Source organism: Colletotrichum fioriniae (assembly GCF_027942845.1).
Source record: "Colletotrichum fioriniae strain IMI 355084 chromosome Unknown scaffold_13, whole genome shotgun sequence".
NCBI lineage: Eukaryota > Fungi > Ascomycota > Sordariomycetes > Glomerellales > Glomerellaceae > Colletotrichum > Colletotrichum fioriniae.
In genome coordinates this window covers 1045713-1068528 of record NW_027076849.1, presented here as the reverse complement: position 1 = coordinate 1068528, position 22816 = coordinate 1045713, and the positions used below count along the sequence as shown (strand labels likewise).

The following is a 22816-nucleotide window of genomic DNA, read 5'->3' as shown; positions in this document are numbered from 1 at the left end:
TTTCTTCAACCTCCTGTCCATCTACCGAGTACCAAGAAATCCGAGAACCTTCATCGGTTCAGCTCCATGGGTGTTGTAACTGTTGTTTGCCTATCTGGGCGGACCTGAGTACCCCGCAAGCCGGTATTGACCTATAGCGCGGGAGACATCCGTTGAACGTTGTCCATCACTTGGCCGCACACCAAAAGCGAATGGCACTAAGCCGGATCCTGAGATGTCTCGACTTGTGGGTTCTGGAGTGTTCCGGTAGCACAGCTAGAACAAAAGCGTTTGCGCCAGAGCGTTTAGCCTGAACCAAGGCGCGATAACAATCGCTCTAAAGAAGAGGGCTGGAAACCACATATTGGATCATTGGCTCACACTGACACCAGAGCATTAATGGCCACGACGTGTCGGTGCTGCTTTTCATATCAGGAACTAAAGTTCCAACGCCTTTGGGACGGGCTTGTCCACTAATTACAAGCTAATCGTTTACTGTACATTATCTAACATGGATCTCGTGGTGTTTTCTCTCGTCGAACCAAGCCCTACGCCATCCTCGAGATCTCAAACGTAGTCTTGACATGGATATTTCCCGTATTACTGCGAACCTCCTCGTCCGAACGCTTAGCCGAAACGGACACGTCGTGCAGGCTCTTCATGATGCGTTCCTCGCTGTCGTTATCAATCTCGGTCCACCCCATATTCGCGGAACGGCCATCCTTGGTCAATTTATCAAGACGATGGCTGCTGCTCTTCGCGCCAATGGTGACAATGTGGTTAGCTGACTCTTGGCCGCCCGTCTTGGAGCGGTTCTTTGATGTGCGGGATCGCACGGCCGAAGCGTTTTTGGCGATCCAGGGACCCAGGACTGGGGCGTTGACGGCTAGGATTGCGACGAACTGTCGGGGGTGGGAAAAAGCCAGGGTCAGCGGGGGTGAACGAGAACGGAATCAGAGTTTGCCGGATCGGAAAGGGGGGCCAAGGTAAATTGGATTGAGGAACGTGGGCCTTACTGTTTCTCTGATGGACCAAATGGTGCCCAGGTTGATCGACTTTGCATCCTGCAGGCAGAGGATGCACCTGAGAAGCGTGGCAATGATGATGAAGACGCCTGTGCAGAGCCACAGAGAACAAATAATTTTCCTGTTTAACATCAGCAACTAAATCAAAGCTGAATTTGGCGCTGAGTTCACTTACTTGGCCATTGGCATCTGAACAGACCACAACAAAGGTATCGGGATGTAAAGAATCATCATGTCGGTCCTGTCTCTACGTCAGAACTCTTTCCACAAGCCATATGATTTCGAGGTGTGCATCGAAAAGACATACGCGACGTTCGTAATTGCCAGTGCAATATAGTTGGGAATGTTCAGCGCACAGGCGTCTGTGTTCGCAAGTCAACTCAAAGTCCATCACAACTGGGCAAAGAGAGAAACAAACCGCCGGGGTATGGATAAATCTGCCAGTTCCTGTGTACTGGCATGCACTTTGTCATGATAACAAGGACTGTGGCGACGTAACACAGAACGCAGGCTCCGGCAGTTATCTTCACCATCTTTTGCTGCCGCAAATTAAGTCTATTCCCCGTCAAACCACAATGTCAGCTAAACTTCCACAAGAAGACAAGTCGATGGATCGTACGTGAGTCTCATGTAGAGGAAAAGCATGCATGCTTTCAAGCACCAGATCAGGGTAACGTAGAGAACCCATCCTGCCAGAAGGCATTTGCTTCCAATGACAATTGACTGTTTCTGTTGGTCCGAAAGCGTCAGAGCAATCGCATCGCTCATTCCGGTGATGCTACCATATCGACCTGAAGCGGAACAAAGAAAGTTAGATTTCGATCCGATCTCGCGAAGTAAGGGGGGCTGTCAACGGAATCCTCACCGATCATCTCAAGCATCAACAACTCGCCCTAGAAACCCAAGGGTCAGCTCCAAACTCTATCTTCGAAGCGGTCGTGCGCTAGGCGGTGACATCCTTACCGTCCAGAACAACACCGCGATGGCCGCGAAATAATCATCTCCTTCCCAATTGGTCCCAACGAGTCTCGTCCGATAGACTATGCGTATCAGGAGCACGAGCAAGCCGATGGCATACTCGGTCCAAGCCTCGACTTGGAACGGCGTCGCCATGGTGTGTGTTGGTGCTGGTGGTGGGGGAGTGCCCTGGTGGAAAGATGCGGGCTATGCAGTTGCGGTGGTCTCTCGTCCGCAAGTTTCGCCCCTCACCTCTGCAATGTGATGTGGCCTCCCTTTTCAACCCAGGAAGCAAAAAGCTTCTGCTGGGGCCAGGCATGAATTATACAAAATTCCCGCTGTCCAAATTCAGTCATGCCCTAGGCGCGTGTCTGCCAGTTCTGGGATCTTGGAAGCAGAAAAGCACTATAGAACCAGGGGGTCAAACTAGGACCTTGTGGTGCCATGTTGACACTTTGAGTTGCATTCCGACATCTTGCCGTGGGAAAAAGGGGCCTTTCGAACAGAATCCCCATCCGAACCTGAATCGTGAAAGTCGTCTTTGGGGGACTAGTGTCGGGGCTCGCAATATAGATCTGCGCCTGTCTTTGCAATTCTGAGGCTGCAGCTGGCTGGGAAGCCTGGGAAGGCCGTCCTTCTGCCCACCGCGGGTGGAGTTTGGGCGTTTGGTGGAACATTAGTCGGGATGTCAATAGTTTGCGACCCCTGCGAGAGGGACCTTTCCGAGTGCTGCCCAAGACGTGACGCGCAGTCATATCTATCATGCGTTTGCCGTCCCGCTGGAGAATGTCTCTTTGTTATTTCCTGGTGCGGAGACGTCTCGGTGCGCCATCTATTTAGCGTAAAGTCAGTGCCCGGGGAAGTCAACCGTCTCTTTCTTAGCTCACTACCGTCCTCGTGGGCGTAAGACATTGGATTGTTAGCCATGTGAGATAAAAGCCATTCGGAATTGGGTTGGCAGCAAACAAGGCAGAGATGGCTTATAGTCGTCAAGATAGCAATTCGGATCTTCCGACATGCTGGTTCGTCCCATGATGCAACCGCGGTTCGAGACTACTCCGAGTTGGGATTCGGAGCCGCAACTAAGGTTGTAGAGACAGACCCCATCAATCCCAAGGACTTGATCGTTTAGGAAACAAGACGACCTTTGCCGACTCCTTCTCGTCAAGCATCCCTGTACTTGCATCTCAGCATAGCATTTCGACTTGATCCTAGACCATCTTCCCAAGATGCGGCCTTCTTCCTCCGCTTCTTGATATCTGCCAGGTCCCTAGCCCCTTGGTGTGGCTTAAAAGCATAGTCCCCCGACTCCCTCTCCTCGGACGGTTACTCTCTATCCCCCCTTGTCACCAATCCCATCACCCGTATTACGCAAGATGCTTGTCTCCGCAATCCCAGAGCACCTCCAGCAGTGCCCCCGAAAGATCGCTGCCAAGACACCACCTGACTTTCAACCTCCTTTCCCAGCTTATAGTGCCAGCTTCCCCAAGGACACCAAGGACCTCGTCTTCGCCGTCATCGGTGCTCAGTACACCTCTGCAGCTAACGCAGATGGCGCCGCCGTTGCGCAGTTGACCAAGTTCACCACCTCCAAGGCTGTCGACGCCGAGGCCCGCCCCCAGTTCGCCGAGTGGGCGTCCGTTACCGACAACAAGGGATACTACAACGTTGCTCACCTGGCATACTGGCCGAGCAAGACAGCCTACGAGAAATGGGCCGTCGACTCGGGATTCCAACAATGGTGGGAGGAGCTCGACGCCGAGGCACACACCAACGGATGGTTCCTCGAGATCTTCTTTCCGACAATTGACCGGTTCGAGACGGTGTTTTCCAACAACGAAGTGCCCGAGGGTGCGGCACACATGAGAGAATGTGTTAGGGGCCCGATCCAGGAGCATGTGTACTGGGGTAGCATGCGTGATCGCATGGCTGCTGCTCAGGATGACGAACTCGCTGGAGAGAAAGTTGAACGAGCCAACCACACCAACCACACCAACCACACTAATGGCACCAATGGCACGGAAACCAACGGACATCCGACATCATCACCTCGCAGAGTCAAAGTTGGCGGCAAACGCAATCTGGCCATCATTCGCTCCGGCCAAGACTGGTCTGACACTCTGCCCGAGGAGCGCGAGCTCTATCTCAACACTATGCACCCTGTCCTAATCAAGGGAATGAACTTCCTGCGCGATCAAGGTGAGGAGGTTGGTTGTCACAGTTGTCGGTTTATGGATCTGATTGATCCCGTGACGGGCAAGGCCGATAAGGATCGTACCTTTGGACTGGCGTTCTTCGATGAGCTGGGCTCACTAGAGGGATGGGCTAAGCAACACTCGACACATTTGGAAATTTTTGGAGGCTTCTTGCAGTACGCGAAGAAGCTGGAGAACAACGTGTCGCTCCGTCTTTTCCACGAGGTGCTGGTACTGAAACCTGAGCAGCAACTGTTTGAATACGTTGGCTGCCACCCGGGAACTGGTTTGCTGGCTATAGTCTAGTCGATTGATGGAATCGAGATACCAAGCGTTTTTTCAAGATACAAATGTCATTATCCTAGTCTCGGCGGGTGCTACGAGTGACGTAGCCGTCATACGAACGCGTGCTACCACAACGATGAGTTTGATGTCTGAGATTCATACTATGCCGCTAGGAGCTTTCTGAATCAAGTTAGGCTGACGTAGCTCTTTCGAGTGAGTGTCTCCCCTTATCGTGCGGATGTCACAGCCCCGCAAGCTTACAGATACTGTGTGGTTCCAAATTGTCGGAATACCTCCATCATATGAGTGACCCATGGTATCAAAGAACACCTGCTATTATACAGCCGTATCAGGCAGGTCTTTCAAGGTTTGAGCGTGAACTTGTGATGCGGTGACCATCACGAACCTACCGCCGAAACCCGATTCCGACGATCCGGTGCCAAGTGGGTCTAGGTTCCGACGAGTGGGTCCCGAATCAGCCGGCGAGCTCGGGGTTATCGAGTGAGCCAAGAGTTCATGAATGGCGAGATGAAACAGCGAGCGTCCAGCAGCTCGTAACTTGCGACACTTGTAGGGAAATCTGCCGCCCATTACCATGCTTCAGTCATGTTGGAGGGACAAACGCTTCTTCGCCCGACAACTTCAGATCAATTTTGCTAGAAGGCGCGTTCCGTTGATAACGGCTTACACACAGCCGAAGTGACTTGCACTACTACGTATCTCAAAACATGAGATATTAAAATCCTGCTTGCAAGTAATATTCGAGCTCTGAGGCGGCTAGGCCAGTAGTTTGCTTGATGATTCATTTCCCTCATATTCTATCATCCTCAAGTCCGGTTTATTCCTGAAGAAAGCAGTAGCGCCAAGCGGGATGCGGTCATTTTCAATAAAAATCTCCTTCTTGGGTCCTTTGAAGATGGATATCACGCCAAAACCTTCTTTCCTCGTCCACAAGGGAAAGACTGCGATAGACGCCTCCTCACCCTCGGCCCGAGGAGGTAAAACTTTTCGGCAGGCAGGGCTGGAAAAGGACTGGATCAGGATCGTCAGCAAACCGAAAGAACGTTAAAAGTTGTTAACGTACAGCACAGCTAAAGTCAAGAGCCACTCCAGTAGCCGAGACGTTTGCACCTCCGTCAGTAAGCATTCGACTAGGGCGATACTTGGACACAACGACGTGGATCTCTTCATCATGCTCATTCACGACCCACACGCAGGGGGGAATGCCTTTTATGGTCCGGTATATGGCGCCAAAGCCTCCCTGTTCACATGTTAGTTTGCAAATACTTAAAAGACATTCTCTCTCATATGACAAAAATCAGCTCTTTTGCCAACTTACCCGCGCTGCCTGGTCGAGATACGGCGATCGTGGTGGGAGATCGCACGCACCGATGACCTCCTCCGAAAGAGGGAGCTCCTTTGCCAGTATCAGTCGACTGCAAGAATCCGCCTCTTCTGGACCCTGATGAATTGTCCCAAACCCTCCTTTGGAAAGCTGCGCAGTGCCAGCTACCTTCATTTCGAAGGGTATCTTCAGGACATCAAAGCGTAGAGGCTCACTGATGTCCTCACATGCCATGTCACGTTTTGCACCGGTTGCGAGGCAAAAGCTCAGCTGTTCGAGAGAAGAATCGCCAGCACTTCCTCGACCATCAGCCCCAGAATCACTAGCTAATACGGTAAGATCGACGGCTGAGTCTGTCAGAATGATAACAAGACTCTCTGAAATCGGCTGGTCTTTGTCCATGTCTTTGGGCCAGCTCATCTTGAGCCCATCACCCCTCGGGCGCTCAATTGTCCGACCAGCGCCAATGTGATAGGCCCGTGTGGCGGGAATATCGAAGGACGATACCTCTGAAATCTTGCCTCTCACGTTGATGTCAAAGGCAGACGCGCGTACCGTCCTGTGGCCGTTATTTCTGAGCGAGACGTAAATCTTGTCGCCATCCATAACCACGCCTCTGCCGTCCGTAGGAATGATCCTGTCGGGTTCCCTGCCTTTCATTGTGCCAAAAGTCACAATCAAGCCGTGCTCAAGCTTCTCATGTTGCTTGCATTTCAGGTTCAGCAGGTGGTTTGCTCTCGCTAGCTGTTCTGCCTGTTTGACAAGGGCCTTGCTTGCGTTCGCCCAAGTTTGAGGGTCATCATCGGAGACTTTCTGGGACAACAGCAGGCGTCCCTTATCGTCGAGCAGGTTAAGGCCATGCTCGTCTCGCTCGAACTTGGCCAAGACGTCGGTATGCTGTTGGGACTTTTGGGAACAGAGATACTTCGACTCGTTGATAGAGTTAAGGAGCACTTTAGGTCCTTCAGGGTGAGCTACCGGTAACTTGCGTAGGCTCTCCTTCGTTAAGAAGGCCATGACACCTTGAGCTGGGATACGCGCCTTCCCAGCTAACAGAGACAGCTCAGCTAGCGACTCTAGGGCGTTAACTTCTATCACCGTTGCTTCCCCAATCTTCCCCTCGTCAGTGACGCGCTCTGATCCCAGAGGCATAAGCGCATAGACGTTGCCCTCTCGGACACCCGACACTCGCCCGGCTTTGAGGATGCCCAAGCCTCCGTCAGGAGTCAAAACAAATCCGTTTGTCTCAGACTCTTCTACGGAGAAAAGCATCCGTTGCGAAGGACCTTCCACAAATGGGTTCTGCTGAGGGAAACGCATGTTGACCTGCTCCTTTACTCTCATCATGATCTTCTGCCACGAAACTTGGTTGCCGCCGTTGTCAGATTCCCAAGCGTCTTTCAATGCCCGAGCTAACTCTCGAGTCATAGCCCCGGCACGCCGTTCGCCGTCCCCGTCTTCCCATGCCGTCTCCGTAGCGCTGGCAGCGGCGATGCGCACAGCTGATGGGTTGCCCTCGCTGTGTAAAGGTTCATCTACCGGAAGCTTTGCTGTCTCGCGTAAAACGTTGATCTGCCGAGAAATGGTCGCGTACTGCACATTTGGAAGGTTGCGCGGCACGGCGCCAACGTGAGAGGGGTCACGAGCCATACGACCCGAGTGACAACAGTCGAAGATGGTGGTTACATTCTGAGTGCGATTTGTGGTGAGGCGCAAAAGGTGTTCAATCTCGACGTCCAGGATACCGTTGAAAGAGTAATCCGCATTGAGATCGTCAGAGTCTGGAGGCAGAAAGTCCACTGGCACGAGAAACTGGTAGCGCCAGGAATGTTGGCTAGGGCCGTTGTCTTCATCGATGCCTGAGTTGGTCGTATTGTCCTCGACAATCCCGCCATGGCCTGCGTAGTAGATGACGACAACGTCTTCAGGGTAAGAGACTTTTATGATACGTTCCCACGCAGTGAGGATGCCCCCACGGGTAGCATTATCCCCGCAGCACCTCGTTATCTCAAAGTTCTGCTGTTGTAAAACGGTTGCCATAGTTTCGACATCATTGAGCGGGCCTCTGAGGCCTCCAAAGGGGCTCGCAATGAGTAGGGCGCGCTTCATACCCGGCATATTGTGTAAAGGGGCAGGGCTTAAGGAATAAAGTGCTGTAGGGACTTGAAGAATGGACAAAGAAATGGTGATGATTGCTGTTGAACTGACGATTACACTACCTCAAGTCGTGGTTTCAGCAATGAACATAACTTTTGGCTACGGACATGGAGCTTGCAATCAGGACTCCGAACAAGGTTCATACCGTATTAGTCACCGAGATGCCCACAACCACGTCAAGTGACTGAATGCAGAAGCGCTGTCATATTCGTAGAATCGCGACCGATCTGCAGCTGAGTGGCAGACCAGGATTCCGCCTTCTCCTATTGGATCAGGTCCGAAGTCTATCTACCCCCTCAGTCTTCCATTTTTACACATCGCGGCAAGGCCTAGGAAAGTCAACCCGGGCTGAAAGAGGCCCGAATTTGAGCTTCTACCATCAACGTGAGCAGTGTCAAAAGTGAGGCGCTCAATGTGCGGACATGACCTCCGAGACTTGCCAAGATGCTGTATGAGTGACACGTAGCCAATACGCGATGAGATGGAGTCTGGATCGGGCATCAAGGCTTTGACACTTTTTAGCTCCAGCTCTTCCAAATTGTCAACTGACCGCGCCAAGCGGCGGGGCGCTCAAGCAGAAATACCTTGCATCTCGGTAACGACTCACAAGCAAGAACTTCAGGTCAGAAGTCTGCACGTGCACATCATCAATCTCTGCATTAATATCGTCCTCTTCGGTAACATTGCGATACATTATGGTTGAAACACATGTGCAGAGAAGCTCTTACTCCTTACACAATCGATGTTGTTCTAGCAAGCAGGCAATGGTTGATGCTTTCTACTGAGGGGAAATGCGTTCTGTGCTAAGATGATCTTGCCTCTGCAAGAGATTTCTGTCACATTTGGTCTACGTACTTTTCCACTGAAAAGCATCCTGCTACGTATGTTCCACAGCCTGCGTCAGTGAGGCCTCTTCGCAACTCGAACGGACACAAATATGCAGCGCCTGAAATTTCAGCTGCTGCATCTCTTGAACTTTAAGAAGTGGTTTCCAGCGATTGCGTTATATGGCTAAGCGCAAGAAGCGCTTCTATGGCATTTTCTATTTCGGAGAAGCCTCCGAGACGTTGCCAGGTGCTCGCTCCTGGTAACCTGTGCCATTGCGGGCACCCCTGTCATCGAGAGGTTTTTTGGCGTTTATCGATACATACAGATACAGTAGAGCAGAACTGAAAAAGAGGGACCAGGCAACCCAACTGAGTATAACCTGAGATGCGGATCCATAACAGGTTGACGATCCCTTCCCTTATGCAAAGTGTTGCGCACCGTAGCAGCGGAAGGTTCTACCAGACAAGGTTAGTCAAAATCCTCATCCTGCACATGAGGTTGTCAAACTTGCGCTCAGCCGCGATACTAAATAGACACGAATGCGGCGAGGACCGTGTTGAAGCAGCATTGCGGATGTTGGCGAATAGCTTCCTGCCCAACCGACACTGCCGAGCAAGGGAAGCAGATCGAATTGAATTTCACATGTCAGGTGATTGACAGTCCAGCTGAGCCAATCTGAGTGGTGATAATAATTGTTCCCTGGAAATGGAAGGATTGGATCTTGCAGTCTGGAAAGGCATTTACCCAGGTGGAAACAAGGAACACAGCATGTGCGTTGGAATGGCCACGCTTGTCCAACATATTAAGAGGCCAATACCATTCAACACTCTCGAATGGAATTTGAAGCCTCGCCATGGTACCTTTACCTACCTTACCTTACCAACACTCACTTATACAAAACCTTACAAAACATGCATTCGATCACGCAAAACCGATTCTCTTCCATGCCATCGTTTTTGGTGGGCAGCAACGTAATGGACGACAGCATCATCGGTCTACAGTTGAAAATCAGTGCAGTCGTGGATGGCAGTCCTCAGTCTCTAAAGTTACGCCACCGACTTGCTTTGCTGCTTTACGACAAGTACCAAACCTATGGACATGCCGCCGATGACCTTGCCGCTGCGATTTCCCAAGCTACCATAGCTGTTGATAACGCAGACGACGTTGAACCCGCTGAGCGAGATGAAATGGCCGTTCATCTAGCCCAGATGGTATTTCAACAACATGACCACCTGAAGACGCCAGAGAGTCTAGAAGCTGCATTAGAAAGAGGCCTGCAAACAACCTCTCTGCTTTGCAACTCCTCTCCATATCTCCCAACGCTATGGCACAATATGGCACGCCTTCTGATCAACCGCGGGAAGTTTGAAGATGAGGACGATCTAGAAGCCGCACTCAAGTATGCTGAGGATGCAGCTGAACACCATCAGAAGGATGACTTCGAGTATCCCTGTTTTCTCTACACCATTGCTGAAATACAATTTCGGCTATCATGTCTAAGATCAAGACAAGATGATCTTGAAAAGGCCATACTTCAAGCCCTCGCATCGAAAAAGGCGATGAGAATCGGCCATCCCATGGAGAGAAAAGTACGTGGAGTACTTTCTCAGTTCTATGTAGAACGGTACGGCTACACCCGCGACGGAGAGGACTGGTTCAAGGCATCACTCTACGTCGCGGAATTCAATAGTATGCCACCTCCCACCTCGGGCACTGTTGATGACCAACGGCTCAGCTGGATGGACTACCTGCGTCGATTCCGTCTCTCAGGGCAGATCTCTGACCTCGACGAAGCAATTTCGCAGACTAGGAATTACATAAGCTGCCTAGCCGAGAATTCGTCTGAAAAGGCGTCTGCTGCATTGGTATTGGCAGAATTGTTCAATATCAGATTTATTCAACTTGGAGAAGTGAAAGATGCGAGAGACGGGATATTCCTTGCGAAGGAAGCACTGGCACTGGCGTTCAAGAGCCACACGGAACCCATCGGTGCGCTACATTGCCTATCCTGGTCTCTCGTCAATCACAACAACGAGCTTGATGTCATTGAAGACGTGGAGGATACGATCAAGACAGTCGAGCGCATACAGCCGTTCTTTATTGGCGGAGAAAACTACGCATCCCTTCTCACTACGTGGGGGATGATGCTCAAGCAGCGATTTCAACACGACCACCAGAATGTTCGAGCCATCGAAGAAGGCATGGCAAAACTCAGAGAAGCTTTGAAACTGCCTCAAAGTGAGGAGGATAGAATTGGGACGCTTGATGTCCTCACCGGCTGTCTCCATGACCATTTCAACCGTACCGGAGATGAAGACAGCATGAACGAAGCTGTTACGACTGGGAGACAACTGGTCAGTCTTACAAGCCAAGAGAGTCGACAGCGAAATCAGATATTGGTCCAGTTAGCGCGCCAACTAGCCAATCGCTTCTTCAGAACCGGCAATTTGGCTGAACTCGATGAAGCCATCTCAATCTACGAGGGTGTTGATAAGGCATTGCCGGAGCATCACTTTCTACGCTTGCGGAATTCTGATGCTCTGTCGATTCTATACAACAAACGGTTCGAGCGGAGAGGGTTAGAATCAGACAATGAGAAGGCCATTGCTGCACTTCAGCAATGCATCGACCTGACGACACCGGGATCCCAGGAACGAGCAGTCAAACTTCTCAACTTGGGATCCGGCTTATGGCGTCGCTTCAGCCGGAAAAGATCGCCAGTCGATCTCAAAGATGCAATGTCACGATATGAAGAAGCGCTCAAGACACAATTCACAGAACCGAATCAAGACGTAAAGTCTAGCTGTCTGTCCGGCCTCGCCCAACTTCGATACGAGCAGTATAAGCTGACGGGCGACACGACTCTAATTGCCAATTCTGTGGAAGAGTGCAAGAGGGCTGTAGCAGCTCTGACGCAGGGTCACCCAAAATTGGCTACTGCGCATTACGTGCTGGGGGGCTGTCTCGAACAGCGAGCAGAAGCAACGGGAATGCTTGAGGATATCGATGCGGCTCTTGACAGCTTCAAGACTGCATGCGATCTTTCTGCTGGTGAGCCACACCAACGAATCATTTCCGCACGTCGTGCGATGAGAATTTTGGGCGGGAAGCAGAGATGGGCAGAGGCTGAACCCATTGCAGATCTCGCCGTCAGTCTCATACCACGTGCCTGTACGCGGAAGCTCACTCAAGATGACCAACTTCACGCACTTCACGACATTTCCGAGGCGTCTGCAGAAGCCTGTTCCATTTCCCTGCGTGTAGGAAACGTTGGAAAGGCCCTCCAGCATATCGAGTTAGGACGCGGATTGGTTCTGGGTTACCTGATCGATGGGCAAAACGATCTTTCCGACCTCAGACAGCGAGACTCGTCTCTGGCTCACGAGTACGAAGGTTTGAGAGCCAGAGTTGCCGGTGCGAGCACTGGATTGGATGAGATTTATCAGGAGTTGGACAACTGTGAAGGTAAAATTCGTCAAATTGAAGGATTCGAAAGGTTTTTGCTGTCGCCATCTTTGGACGAACTGCAAGCTGAAGCTTGCGGCGGCCCAATAGTTGTCGTCAACCTGTCCAGCTTTGGAGCAGACGCCATCATTGTCACCAAAGACAATCTGCAGACTCTCGGACTTCCTGGAATGACTGTCAATTCCATGAGCCGGGTCACAGTGGCAAAGATGACACGGGAAGGGCGTGAGCGCGACATGGAACCGGAACAAGCTCCACGCCTGGGCGTCGAAATGTTGGAATGGCTGTGGTCCTCCTGCGTGCACCCTATTCTCAACAAGATCACTGAGGACGTCCATACAAAGCCAAATGGCAGCAGCCTGCGCCGTATTTGGTGGATTGGCACTGGTTTCGCGAGCACACTTCCGTTCCATGCAGCCACAAGCTCCGACGGGAGTACTCTGGATCTGTCCATTCCGTCGTACACTTCGACCATCAAGGCGCTGCAGAATGCTCGAAAGCGATCATCGAAGGGACACAAGACAGACGACGCCGACCCATATCATCTTTTGATGGTCACTATGCCCAGCACACCGAGCCAGACGGATCTCCCAGGTGTTACACGCGAGAAGCAGGCAATCAAGGCAGCTGTCAAAGACAATTACACGATCACGGAGCTTGAACACCCCAATGCTCAGCAAGTTTTGGACGGCATGCAAGATGCGCAGGTTGTGCACTTCGCATGCCACGGAGCCTCCGACCCGAAGAACCCATTGCAAAGTCATTTGCTTCTGCAAAAGTCCGATCAAACTTTGGACAAGCTCACGGTCAAGTCACTCCTGGCTGCAAAGGTCAAGACAAGGGCTTGGATTGCCTACCTATCCGCATGTTCAACAGCTGAAGTGAAGGCGTTTAGTCTGAAGGACGAGGGTCTACATGCCACGAGCGCCTTTCAAGTTGCTGGGTTTGGTCATGTAATTGGTTCATTGTGGCCAGTCAGTGATGCGGTTTCTATTGAAGTTGCGAGGCTGTTCTATGAGTTCTTGAGTAGACCCAAGGCTAAGCCTGTATCGCCTGATAGGCTTGTTGCCGAGGCGCTGAGGAGCGCCTTACTTGAGATTCGTACTCGGTATCCCGATAATGCCGATATTTGGGGCCCATACATACACTATGGTGCATAGAAAGTCATCTGTTTTGTACATCCATACACAAATTGAAACCAGCCTTTGCTCTCAAGACACCTTTCTGCGACTTCTTCCACCACTTCTTTTGATGATCTGACTTTGCCACTGGCTCAAAGTATCATGTTACGTTCGGTGTAATCAAAAGTTGATCGGGCTCCAGCAGCCAGGCCCCCGAGATACACCCAGAATTTTGTACGTTGCCTTTTGATGATGGACTAAATGCTTGAGAACTTGACAACTTTCTCAAGTACATTTTCAATAAACTAGGGAAGAGACACCCTCCTTGTATCGATAAAGAGCAGGGAGACACGTTACAACATATCAGTATCCGGACAGCAAGCAGCTTGCCTTAGACTTGCCCAGTTCCTCCTCCGTGCCGCAGAGCCCACCATCTCCACACTCATGATCCATAACACAATGCTCGTTCGAGTTGGCAACGCACGACGAATTACGTAATCCCCGATGGCACAATTGGCTAGCGCGTCAGACTGTTACGATCGAGGTTGTTCACTGTGGGCAAAAGAGATAGATATCTGGAGGTTGGTGGTTCGAGCCCACCTTGGGGAGGTCACGTGTTTTTTTGTAGTTTCCTACCACAATCATCAGATTTCTGGTAAATTACAGTACACGAATAGGTCCTTGTTAGGATTTCTTCTGTTCGCAATTTCCTTTTGAAGCGTCCTTATAAAAGTACCGGTAGATAATTCCACCACTCTGAAAGTTCACTTTCCCAACACGGCGCATGGGTAGAGTTTCTCATGTCCAGTGGAATAGCAATAAAAATTAAAACTCATACAGCATTCTGAATGTGGCAAAGTGAATATGTACAGTATGGTTGCGCGAAGATGCTTTTGATTGAACCCGTTATCAGGGCATTGGAGTTTGGGATTTATGAAAGCGCAAAGGCTCTTATTTCTTTTGGCAATTTAAGCCCGAGTTGAGTAGATGACTGTACCCTATCTATAGAAATAGATTTCGGCCCGGGTAAGTCAAATATGTGTACATGCGCTTACTTGATTGGTTCAATTTTAGAAGTCAACACAAATCATGCCAGGATGAATAGTCATACGATAACCAACTTCAAAACAAGCTTCCTAAAGCACAAGACCTGATCGAATACCATCATTGCGATCCTGAATTTCAACACCGAAATATCACTTAGATAAAACACCTAGACTAAGGACTCTTCGATTTCACCGAGTCAAACGTACGAACCACAACACCCGCGTTGCGACAACCTGAGTTGCGTAAGAACTGCAAACACGCAAGGAACTGTCGCTCATATCTTACCCACAGGTTTCCATCGACTGTCAAAAACTCATCTTCTTCCATAAATCCCACACCGAAGTGCTCATCATTGCTCAAGATCTCAACCAGTTTCCGCCATGAAGGTTTCTGTGACGTATCCAGGATGTTTTCCAAAGCCACAAGCTCCCGCCTCTGAGGGTCATCAGCACGTCCAACATTGAACACGAACTCTGCAGTGTGGTGTTCACCGCTAGAAGCCTGTGAAGGCAATGTGATTGTCTCTCCGGGGCACATTCCCTCACTTCCTGTTGGAGACGTTTCTTTATCTGTTTCGAGGGAGACACCTACATGAGCTTCACTGTAATCGTCGTCAGATGGCTCTGGTGATGAATCAGGCGGACAAGACGCATCTAATGTGTTGAGAGACGCTGAAGGGCTAAGAGGCATGTATTCAACGAGACCTGTTAAGGACACTCCGGCGGTAGAATCTAGCTGGAAAGCTCTGGCATTGCCAATCCGGCTCCGAAGTTCTCGTCTGGCTGTTGCTTCCATCTGAACACACAAATTGGTGACAATTGTTTTGTATGTCCTGTACACCTTTTTGTCGGATGTCGGTGGGGACCTCCATGCCAAGTACAGCTTTTGGTGGCAGGAAGATACAGAGAAGGATGCCGGGTGGTCTTGGAGAAATCTATGACACAAGAAGCAACTCTTCTTACTTACCCCCATGAACCGAAATGACGGCATGAGCTCAGGGTTTTGGTCGTAAAAGCCGATAAGTTGCATCTCAGCATGAACAGCGAGGTCAAGGCGACAGGCCTTCCGAAAGCGCGGCTCTGGATCCGTGACACCCCAGATTGTGGCCAATCTCCTCGCGAATTCCTCTTCTTGGCCTCCCGCAATTCTCCGTAGAACATCTCTCAAAGGATGTTCGCCCTTTGTGATAGAAAATTCAAGTCTTGAGATAGACTCAATAGTCTCTATTCGCATAGGACAAAAAAGGGCGCGGAACTCCGCTGGAAGCTTGCACAAAGCTCTTGATGCGACCCCATATCTCCCTAGCTTGTAGATACTGTATATCCAAGAAGGCAGGCCAGTGCCCTGGGCAGAGAATAGAGCCTCGATATAGGTGGAAAGCTCCCATTTGGCCTTTTCTGCCCATAAAATGTAAGGCAAGAGCTCCGATGCAGTCGCTTCGGTTGCAATGGTTGTGATTTCACTGAGGTTTTCCATCCATGTAGCGAACCTTTCGACTTCGTTGACCTCAAAGATGGATGAAAGCTGGGGTAAGAATTGCTTAGCCCCCAAAATTCCTGCCCTATGTCTTCGGAGTTCCGTAAAATACGACCAGATTTTGGCCATGTCGAGACTGATCATCTTCAATAGGACACTCATTCTCCGTTCATCCGTGAGACCTTGCCTCATAGTCAGCATGAGTCTTCTACAACAAATTAAGAGTCACTCTTTACCCATGGCAGATATTTCGTGAAGAGTTTCCATCACTCCTTCGAGATGAATCAGTGTCGACGCGGACACCCCAGCATTACTAGCGATGCGAATGACTGAGCCTTCAGGCGCTCCTACCTCTAAGGTGGCCGCCGATACTCTATCGCCATCTTTGTGGGTTGAAGCCAAAAGAGCAAAAGAATCGAGAAACTTCCTTTTTAGAAACTCTTCTCGGGACACAACCGCGTCATGGGGATGCCGATCGAGACCGTATGCCGTCGGACTACCTCTTACCGGGTCCAGCTTGTAAAGCAAAACGGCATCTTGCACGAACCGTTTCTGAAGGTTGCCAGTGATTTCTAGGGTCATAGTCATCCGTAAATTCAGCCAGTGGAATACTCTTGATCAATAAGAGGGGTAGTTCAATGCGTCGGGTCATCGATGTCGTCGTGTAGCGTGGACGATGGCTAACCCTCATATGAGCTGTGGGAGCAGGCTTTATATTCCAACTTAGAGTCTTTCCTTAGCTCTTAAGCATGGGAGTAATATACTTTCTGCTGCATGTGATGACAACAGACTCCCACAAATCACAATTACTGATGTTCGTCATCATTATTAGGAGGGTCAAGTGATCGGTATCAATAGGACAACTCCGCGCTGCCACTCTTTCCCTAGTACATACTTTATGTCTTGACCATACCGCCTGTCCTATCCGCCTTGTTTTCATCTCTCATAGCTCGTTGGTCCACACCGCAGGCGCCTTGCATGCAATTGGGTGTCCAGACGATGTCGCGTTAGGGCTTACAGGCTGAGAGATAAAGGGTTCAACGGCCTCCTGCATATGCTGGCAAAATGAGGCAACAACCTACCCTGCTAGCGTGGTTTTGCTTGCCAACCAAAAAGGAACAACCTGTATTCATTTGAGCATGTGTCTACGTCAGCGACCCTGAGAATAAAGTACCTCGCAGGCCAGCCATGTAAATCACCTATCTTCGCATTCGCAGATGCCCAAATACCAGAATTACCAAAGAGCTGTGGCGATATTTTGGCTTTGCCGTGCACACATGTCCAGGAAGTTAAGTAGTCGTCCCAAACCCCAGCAACACTGTCTGCCAAGTTCTAATCAATTGAATGGAGACTCGTAAGTAGTCGGCAGCATAAATCTGAGTACGACCGAGCCTTTATGTCTCTGGAGTACTCTCTTAGCGAACTCCACCTCGCTGGCCAGGGGCCGATAGCAGAGCGAATTTTTGACTTGATCAGAAGATTGGGACGGGACGCTGAGAAGGTTGAGGGATACAGTTCTAAAGGGCCAGACAGCAGTATCTGCACAGCGACTAGTAAACCGACGCTGCGCGTGCACCTGAACAGCGGCTTGGCGTATTCGACCACCGCTTCCCGTGAGCTTGAGCGGCTCCATATGAAGGGGTCTGAGAAGATCTTCGACAATGTCAGGCGTCATCTAGTGAATGGATGGATTGTCGGTTTGGATTGGCAGTCGACGTGATGGGGCTCATATAATATAGCACCTTTTCCCATGAGCACCACTCTACGCTGTGAACAGGATGATATACCAGGAAAGTCCTGATCAGACCCTCTTTCCGTAACTATCGGCTTTACATTGAGGGTGATGAGGCCAAAATATTCCATCATTAGCCCACTTGTGCTCACAGCTGCCGCTTACTTCTGAGTCAAGGCCACTTTCCATATCAAGATGTCTACATCCCACTATATAGAAGTCATTCCAGGATTCAACCCCATTCTTTTGTATGAGTTGTATAACATGAGCAGAAGTTCTGGATATTCTACCCAGCTGTCGCGATGTCCGAATAACCCATGATCATCATACGCTGTCCCTGGCAGCGGCGTTTGAGATAACCTCGCGTATGCGTGATAGAATTAAAGGAGACATTCCAGCGAGAAAAGAACCACTGATTCCAGGCAAGAGGCGAAGGGGCCCAACCCCTATGGTCTCCTTGAAAGCTTACTTCAGTCGGGCTTATGCTCGTCTAATTGCCGGTTGCCTCGAAGCTAGAAGTGTTTTTGCAACCCATTCTTAGAACTAGGTTCAGGCTTTTCAGTTCTCATATAACACAGAGTCAATCTTTCTTGGGATCCTATGACCTTCTACGAATCACATAAAAGTGGGTGAGGGCATTCACTATTAGCAACGATAATTCTTAAGATGTTTCACCTGGTGATGCCAGGCTTGGCATCCCGAGAGCTGCGCCTCGAGGCCTAAAATCGAGAAACTAGCCAAGAACATAGCATGACTCGCCCAATTGCGCGCGGCATGTTTGGCTAGACCTCGCACGAGACTGTCGGCATACTCGGCTTTCTGTTGAGTATCCCGCTGACTGTCGGCGTCCGGCGGCCAGGCGGCAGTTTCCTGCCGATTCTTGATTGGTAGACCCGCTGGGAAACGAAATGGGCCGAATAGCTCTCTCACAAGTTACATATCGTTAAGAGTCCAACGCGACTGGCCCAAGCCTAATGTTCGTCTCGTATTGAATGATTGGACACCACTACGTACTCATCCTTTCTAACTCGAAGCGATAATTATCTCTAAGATAACTTTTCCATCTTGCCCCAGCATCATCTCCTCAACAAGTTCCCGGACATCAGTTCGCTTCAGTCAACAAAGATAATGAGGAGCTCTACCAATTGGATTTACGCACTGGTACATGTGTTGCGTTGGCCATACTCATACACCAGAAGCGGAGTGGTATCAACTTGACTTCCAACAAGGTTGCGGAGGATTCTTTTTCGTCAGGAGGGGAAATACCACGCGGTGGTCAGTGGTCTTTAAATAGCTCCGAGCGTCAATTTGATGAAGATGGCTTAAACCTTATTACTGCCCTAACGAACGAACGCAGCCGATCGGAAGAGCTGGCCCCACAAGGCTCACAGATGAAACCATGACAAGCAAACAGGCCTGGTGAGAAGATTATATATCAAGCTCGGACAATATCATGATTCTAGGCCTGCGACGCCGGCCAGGCCTACACAGCCGCTTCTCTGGGCTGCTAGAAGGGGTGCCCTAGTCTTGCGTTAATTTGGTGGCTCTCAGAGAGCTGAAAGCATGATGATGTAGGCGAACTGTCGCAACTTTATTCACAGCGTGCCTGAAAACCCCTGTTGCAACTTGATCATGTCTCCTGCTCCAGATACGGCGGGCAGGTGGAGCTTGTGAGCTGTTGCTAGCGCAGGTGAATTGAATGACTACAGAAGTACTCTGTGAACATGTTCGGATGATAAAACGAACGTCAGCCGCCCTACGAGGCGTTGGAGCTCTACTTTGTTTGGACAGCTTCGGCCGTTCCTTCTTTCCGTCACTCTTTTGACCATAACATATAACCACTCATTTGAGTCTTCTGCGTTCCTTATTTGAGTTGCTTTCAGCCTTCATCATGGTGAAGTCACGGGACTCCCTTCGGGGACTCATTGGTGCCATTGGTCTACTAGCACTTGGAGCCAACGGCCAGACGGACAGCACGGTTGAATGGGTTAGCTTCCTCCCAGGACCACCCTCTACCAATGATACAAGAAGCACGATGAAACTAACTCAAGCCATATGTATTGATTACAGTCTCTCGGAATGCCACTCAAGCTCTTTGCTACAGCCGAGAATACCCCATCATGCGCCGCAAGCTTCCAAGACGCAACAGGCGACGCCAAGACGTTCACACCAGTTCAGTCTAGTACTGACACGGTGATGGCGGGAGGCTCGGCTGCCGACCTAGCTACCACATTTTACTTGACAAACGGAATATTGGCTGGTGGTAAATCGTTCACTGATCCTTCGGGTATCAGAGTTGCCGGAGGAGGCTCCGGTGGGGGCTGCTGGGATATTTCCAGCGGTACTGTCAAGGTTGCTGCATGCGATCTGGCCAAGAACCAGACATTCTATGTGAGTTGAAGTTTTCACTTACTTGAAGTATCAAGAGATTTCCTAACAAAAAGATTCATCAGGTTGGTATTCCAGGGGACAAGCAGCCCTTCTTTATCTACTCCTCGACACTAGGTGCCCTCGAGAGGCCCTCCACCGCCGGCGATGCCCTTACCTTCCCCTCAGCCAGCCAAACCCAATTCTGCGCGTACGCCAACGACACCGGAAAGCTTGTGATTCCTCCAGCCAAAGGAACGATGTACTACCCCCAAGCGCAGTTGACGAACCTCACATCCACCTCCTTCGGCACCACCCCGCCAGCATCGGAAGGCGACATCCCCCAGTGCAGATTTGCCGACCAAGGCAACACCTCAACATCCATGCTGGAAAGCATGGGATCGACTGACTGCATCGTTGCACGTTCCTTTGCTACCATTCCCAGCGGCTGCGATGCTAATCCTTCCAACAAGACATGCATCCTCCACTTGTGGCCTGCCTTTTGTCTGGATCTTCCTGAGGTTCGCAACGGGGCCAACGCGTCGGATGCGCTTGAGGTTTGCGTGAGGAAGATCAGCCAGGGACCTTGCGTTGCCAATCCTTCAGGAGCCGCTTGCGCTTCTAACTTGTTTGCTGGGATCAAGTATGTTGGCGGTGTTGGTGGCGGAGGGGGCAGCGCGACCTCGAAGCGTCAAACTTCGAATGATCCTCTATTCGGAAACCCCGAGTCAAATATTCCTCTCGAGGACCAATTTTGGATGGGTAAGTTGTGACTGTCTCTAATACCAGGAGAACTCCCATCACTAATACGAGGCTTATTTCAGGCGTAATGAAGAACGTCATCAACTCAGCTATCGGTGCTTTCAAGTTTCTAGCCACGCCTCATGTGCAAGAGCTCAAGGTTACATGCATGGGTATGAGCCATCTGACCAGCATCTTTGAGGCAAGCGTCGGAAAGACGATTCGAGAGGGATGCAGAGACGCATTCAGAGCCTTTGATGTAAGTAAACACACACTCAGGCCTCGAGGAAAGCCCCAGTCGACTGCTTTTGCTGACGTATAATGAAACAGAGCATCCACGAACTCACCTACGACAACGACATTGAAAAGGCAGGCAGTATCTTCGCCGATGTTGTGGGACTCTTGAGTCTGGCTAAGGATGTCGCAACTGCTGCAAAGGCTGTCGGTGCCGTCGACGCTGTATTGGCCAAGTTTGGCAAGACTGCCGCGACCGTTGGCGAAGGCAAGGGGCTCATGCTGGAAGCCAAGGAGGGTGAGAATACCGTTCAGATCTTCCGTGATACCGGTGATGGAAAACCAAAGCTGTTGTACACCGACAGCGACGTTGCTGCCATGGAAAAGTCCATCGAAGAGGGAGGTGAGTCTACGCAAAGCTAACTCTCATTCATCTGATCAGGCCCCAGAACTGACGTCAGATAGGATTCGATAACTGCAAGATCTGCATCGAGGGAGGCGGTGCCAAGGTCCGCCGCCAAAAGGGCATTCTTCGCAAGTTCTGTTGCTTCTTGAGCCCCCAGACACTGGAAGCCCCAGAGCCCGTCTGGAACGACCAGACTGGCCTGGCAACTGGCCTCGGCACATCCGAAGCCATCCCCTTGGCCAACCGCGTCGTCGCCACTCTCTCCGAGACCGCAGCTCTCACTGCTGATGAGAAGACGCTCATCACTACCATGAGCGAGGGTTTTGCCGACTGGTACACCAAGGCGCAGTCCGTCTCAGCCAATGTCGATGAGATCAGCGCCGTGCTGCTAGAGGCGAGAAAGAAGACCGCCGACTGGGGCAAGATCGCAACCGCGACGTCTAAGGCGTATGGTCTGAGTGATCAGGAGAAGTGGGCTCTCAAGACGTGGATTCAGTGGTACATGATCAACCCTGAGTTCAACAACGCCCTGTCAAAGCTGCCTTCTGCTACTGGCCTGGTTGTCCGCTCGACTGATCTTGATGCTGCCACGGTTAACATGCTCAACAAGCTTGAGTCTGGTGTGATTAGCAAAGGCAAGGCGGGCATCTACGAGGTTCAAGGTTAGTCACGCTAAATTCTGCGATGCTACAACTTATATAGTCGCTAACAAGTCGTAGACCTTGTTCTCAACGTCAACACCCCTTCAGGCGGCACCGGCGAAGTTCGCAAAGTCATGGCGACGACCCTCAACCTCGGCGACGGCATGTTCACAACCACAAAGGACTACCTCTTCATGATCAACTCCAAGTCCGGTCGCTATATTGAGGCCGTTGCCAACTCGGAATATCGCGAGACCTCATTCGTGCAAGGGATTTCCGGAAAGTTCAAGCTCATCGGCAAGCAAGAGTTGAACGGGGGAGAGGCCGCAAAGGCGGCGGGTAAGCCGGGGCCATATGCCGTCTATTAGTGAGTGAATCCAGCGTTTGTTCCCTAAACTTGGTATGACTGACAAGAGAATAGCTTTGACGAGATTGAGGCGCCAGCTTCTACCTCGAAGGCGACCGTCGCGAATGTCAGAAAAGCCCTCACTGATGAGGGCGTAACACTATCTGGAGGTTCGGCCAAGCGTGGTTTTGATGGTCTACTTGATGCGCTTGAGAGAAGAGTTGTTGCCACCGGGAAGAAGAGGCATGGCTTGGATTATCATGTCCGAAATCGAGTGGTCCGTCACTGAGTTCTTTAAGACGGGAGCCTGGGCTGTTGGAAGCAGGTAACGGTCTCATGTTCAGATACTCAAGTTAGCGTCAAAGGCTTCGTCCCAGTTTTGTTCAGCGTGCTTCCGTACCTTACCATATCATCAAGACTATCAGAGCAGACGAATGGATGTTTCATCATCACTTTGATCAATATGCCT

The 22816-nt window shown here is 50.7% G+C and overlaps 5 protein-coding genes and 1 non-coding gene across 6 annotated transcripts; 4 read left to right on the top strand and 2 right to left on the bottom strand.

Moving 5' to 3' along the window:
* Positions 1–527: 527 nt before the first annotated feature.
* N0V96_010029 (uncharacterized protein) lies at positions 528–1187 on the bottom strand (the record flags this gene model as incomplete). The annotated part of the gene is made up of 3 exons (XM_065758820.1): positions 528–881; positions 996–1002; positions 1180–1187. 3 exons carry the CDS (start codon positions 1185–1187, stop codon positions 528–530), a joined length of 369 nt encoding a protein of 122 aa, XP_065612587.1.
* Positions 1188–3337: 2150 nt separating this feature from the next.
* On the top strand, positions 3338–4462 carry N0V96_010028 (uncharacterized protein; the record flags this gene model as incomplete). Its single annotated transcript, XM_053197404.2, has 1 exon — positions 3338–4462. The coding sequence occupies one exon, from the start codon at positions 3338–3340 to the stop codon at positions 4460–4462; it is 1125 nt and encodes a 374-aa protein (XP_053045108.1).
* A 1297-nt stretch (positions 4463–5759) lies between these two features.
* Positions 5760–7904, bottom strand: N0V96_010027 (uncharacterized protein; the record flags this gene model as incomplete). The annotated part of the gene is made up of 2 exons (XM_065758819.1): positions 5760–7858; positions 7898–7904. 2 exons carry the CDS (start codon positions 7902–7904, stop codon positions 5760–5762), a joined length of 2106 nt encoding a protein of 701 aa, XP_065612586.1.
* Positions 7905–10105: 2201 nt separating this feature from the next.
* Positions 10106–13396, top strand: N0V96_010026 (uncharacterized protein; the record flags this gene model as incomplete). The annotated part of the gene is made up of 2 exons (XM_053197402.2): positions 10106–10215; positions 10273–13396. 2 exons carry the CDS (start codon positions 10106–10108, stop codon positions 13394–13396), a joined length of 3234 nt encoding a protein of 1077 aa, XP_053045106.2.
* Positions 13397–13855: 459 nt separating this feature from the next.
* N0V96_010025 lies at positions 13856–13966 on the top strand. The gene has a single exon. It is a non-coding gene; the product is annotated as a tRNA-Asn (tRNA).
* A 5537-nt stretch (positions 13967–19503) lies between these two features.
* N0V96_010024 (uncharacterized protein) lies at positions 19504–22369 on the top strand (the record flags this gene model as incomplete). The annotated part of the gene is made up of 7 exons (XM_053197401.2): positions 19504–19599; positions 19683–20003; positions 20066–20741; positions 20804–20979; positions 21051–21357; positions 21420–22022; positions 22080–22369. The coding sequence occupies 7 exons, from the start codon at positions 19504–19506 to the stop codon at positions 22367–22369; spliced, it is 2469 nt and encodes an 822-aa protein (XP_053045105.2).
* Positions 22370–22816: the final 447 nt, after the last annotated feature.